A 3156-nucleotide genomic window follows, 5' to 3' on the forward strand; every position below is an offset into this window, starting at 1 on the left:
CCCTCCAAATAAAAGTCCAGGAGGGAAGAAGAACAGATCTCTTCCAGTCTCAAAAGCAGGAGTCTCTTCTAAGGCAGCAGGTCTCCTCATCTCATGCATGCAGCAGCTGTGGCTGGCTTTCTGCCAGCACTCATGAGGGAAATACCTCCCTCGGCCCCCTTGACACAGGCAAAGGGGTCTTCCTCCGTGGGCTTCGTAACCCCAGACAAGGTTGTTCCACCACGGTCATATCACGAAGACAGGGGGGTCTTCATGACGGTCTGGTATCTCCAGGAGATTCAAGCTCCTTGCAGGGCCTCTGTGCCCTGTCTCAGGCTGCCACCTTGGCAGCAGTGCGAGGGGGGAGCCAAGGTCACCCCCTCTGCATTCCTCTCCATCCCGGTCCAGCTTCCCAGGACGCTCTGAGCTTCTCAGCTCTTCTCTCTCTCTCTCTCTCTGGTGCTGCATGTCTAAAACTGCTCTCCAAAATAGGAGTCCATCTCCCTCTTTTTCTCAGAGGGATCAAAGGAGTTTGGGGGGGTCTGGTATCAGTTCTTACTCTCAGAACTCTGTAACTCTGCTGCTGACTCTCCTTCTCGGCTCTCCGGGACAACTCGGTGTCTTCCTTACTCAGTTGCATGTCTCTGCTGCTCCGTCTTATCTCTTCTGGCTCTCTGCCACCGTTTCTCCGGTCAGTGCCGGCTGCTGCTTTCTCCGGCCGCTGCGTCTGCCGCTACTCCTGCCCACGATGGAGAGAAAAACATCTCCCAGCATAACTACAGACACTTAGTCCAGTCTAACACTGTTCCAAGTCTCTGCAGTCCCCAATTGGGGCTGGGGGGGGGGCAGAGGCCCCCCCTAGAGGGCTCCTGCCCTCTCCTTGTGGCTCCTACAACATGGCCACTTCTACTACTACCCAAACTACAACTCTTCTCTTCTGTTTGCCTGTGATATGTTTACATTTCTGCAGGAGCGCCCATTGGACAGAACTTCAAAACTTCCAGGGGTTTCCACCCCTTGGGGGTTACCACTTTTCTTAGCCTCTGGGGGAAAACAAGATCCAAACCACTACACAAACCCAAAACTAAAACCACCTTCTACCAGCCCACCCCTTCTGCCTAGGCTCAACTTCATGCTTGACTATCCTACCTTGTCTCTCTGCTAGTGTTGCAGGGGGATGGAGAAGGGGATTGGGGTCAGTTCATGATGCTTTGTCCCTGCTGCCCCTCTGCCTCTGCTCCAGCATGGGATCCCCCCCATGGTTGAAGTTCCTGCTGGGAGCCTGCTCCTGTGTGGGCTCTCCATGGGCTGCAGCTTCCTCAGGGGCATTTCCAATGGCTCTGGCATGGGGTCCTCCATGGGCTGCACCATGGGCTGCAAGGGGATCTCTGCTCTGACGCCTGGACCACCTCCTCCCCCTCCTTCTTCCCATGGTGTCTGCAGGGCTGTTGCTCCCACATCTTCTCTCTCCTCCCTCCCAGCTGCAGCTGTGCCACAGTGGGTCCATCTTGGAGCCATCTGGAGCTGGTTCTGCCCAACATGGGAGCAGCTTCTGGGCCACCAGTGCCCTCTCACTCCCTGAGCCTGGCCATGTAAACCCAACAGGTGTGTGCATCCTGCTGAGACACAACACGTTAACCTTCGCCCTGGGGAGCCACTGCAGCATCGCAGTGAGCACAGCACGTGCTGAGCATCACAGAACTGCTGAGGCACAGAGGGAGCTGGTAGGTGTGCAGGGGTTTGAGTCCCTGGGATGTCCCTGAGGGTGCTGGTGATGGCAGTGGAGCAGCAGGGTGTCTCCAGGGAGCACAGCCTCAGTCCCTGGGGTTGCTAGGAGCAGTGAGCAGGCAAGTGGGCTCCCCCAAAGCTGTGCTGGTGTAGTGTCCTGTCCATGGGGGCAGTGGGTGCAGCTGCACATGTGGTGGGCACACTTCTGAGAAGGTTGCCAGGGTAGGTTGAGATTTTGCCAGCCCTGGCAAAATCCTACCTGGTCTGTAGGGTCTGTCCTGGGGAGCCAAATCCTCAGGGCCCCTGTGGGGCCTTTGTGGCACTCAGAGGGCTTGGGCAGCAGAGCTGTGTTCATGGGACACTACCTGTGAACAGGACTGGTGAAAACCAGCCCCCGCGTCTGCCTGCGATGGCCGTGCTGTCCATCCCCACGCCTGGGAGCGGCTGGGGGGGCGACTGTTCCTACGGCCACTGATGTCTTGGGAAGGAGATCCTGGCCAAGCTGGGATTTGGGTTTCCTGGGCAGCAGTTTGAGGGCAGCAGCGCTGTGGCATCGCTCCTTTAGGAGCAGCTCGGCGGTGGGTGGTGTTTGTGACCGGGCCGGGGCTCGGACTCCGCCGCCCTTCAGGCCGAGGCTGCGGCCCAAGCAGAGGCGGCCACGCCCGGGGGCGCTGAGGGGCAGCGCGGGGCGGTGACGTCACGGCGCGCCGGACCCCCGGGGCCGCGCGGCGCGTGCGCGGTGGCGGCGTGCGATGGGGAGCCCGGCGGGCGCTCCTGCCAAGCGCGCGCGGAGCGACGGATCCCCCGACCCCCGGCCGTGGGACACCGACCACGGGAACCCCCGGCCGTGGGACAGCGACCGCGGGGACCTCCGGGACACCGACCACGGGAACCCCCGGCCGTGGGACAGCGACCGCGGGGACCTCCGGGACACCGACCACGGGAACCCCCGGCCGTGGGACAGCGACCACGGGGACCCCCGGCTCTGGGACACCGAGCGGCTCTGCCAGCACCTCGCCCGCTGCGGCGTGGGCAACCCCGGCCTGCTGCGCCGCTTCCGAGGTACGGCCCGCCGGGGCGGGGGCCGGGGCGGGGGCCGGGGCCGGGGCGCTGACGGTTCTCTTCCCCCGCAGAGAGCGGAGTCACTGGGAGGATGCTGCTGGAGCTGCCGGCCTGCGCCCCCGAGGTCACCCGCGTCTGGTGAGAGCCGCCCGCGTGGGGTGGGCAGTGGCACAGCCCCGGCCCTCGGTTGGGCCCCGCAGCCCCGGCCGCCCGCGGCGAGGCCCTGCCGGGGCCCGGGAGCCGCTGTGGCCGGGCCCTGCCCGAGGGGAGCGGCTGCGGGCACAAACATTTGCCAGCTGCGGCCCGGGGCCGCCCCGAGCGCGGCTGTGCGGGCGGGGGCGGTTAGGGTTAGGGGTTAGGGTTAGGGGTTAGGGTTAGGGGTTAGGG

General features: G+C 63.4%; 1 protein-coding gene across 3 annotated transcripts in view; it reads left to right on the top strand.

The window, feature by feature from the left end:
- Positions 1 to 2459: 2459 nt before the first annotated feature.
- SAMHD1 (SAM and HD domain containing deoxynucleoside triphosphate triphosphohydrolase 1) overlaps positions 2460 to 3156 on the top strand; it is a 27421-nt gene continuing 26724 nt past the window's right edge. The window contains exons 1-3 of one of the 3 annotated variants that reach the window (XM_027664030.1): positions 2460 to 2641; positions 2672 to 2769; positions 2841 to 2907. In XM_027664030.1, the coding sequence (XP_027519831.1) occupies positions 2460 to 2641; positions 2672 to 2769; positions 2841 to 2907 (347 nt within the window). Of the gene's footprint in view, positions 2770 to 2840; positions 2908 to 3156 lie in introns of all 3 variants that reach the window. The other 2 variants (XM_027664031.1, XM_027664029.1) reach the window with 2 other exon arrangements.

Source organism: Corapipo altera, unplaced genomic scaffold (genome assembly GCF_003945725.1).
Source record: "Corapipo altera isolate COAL_440 unplaced genomic scaffold, ASM394572v1 110, whole genome shotgun sequence".
Classification (NCBI taxonomy): Eukaryota; Metazoa; Chordata; class Aves; order Passeriformes; family Pipridae; genus Corapipo; species Corapipo altera.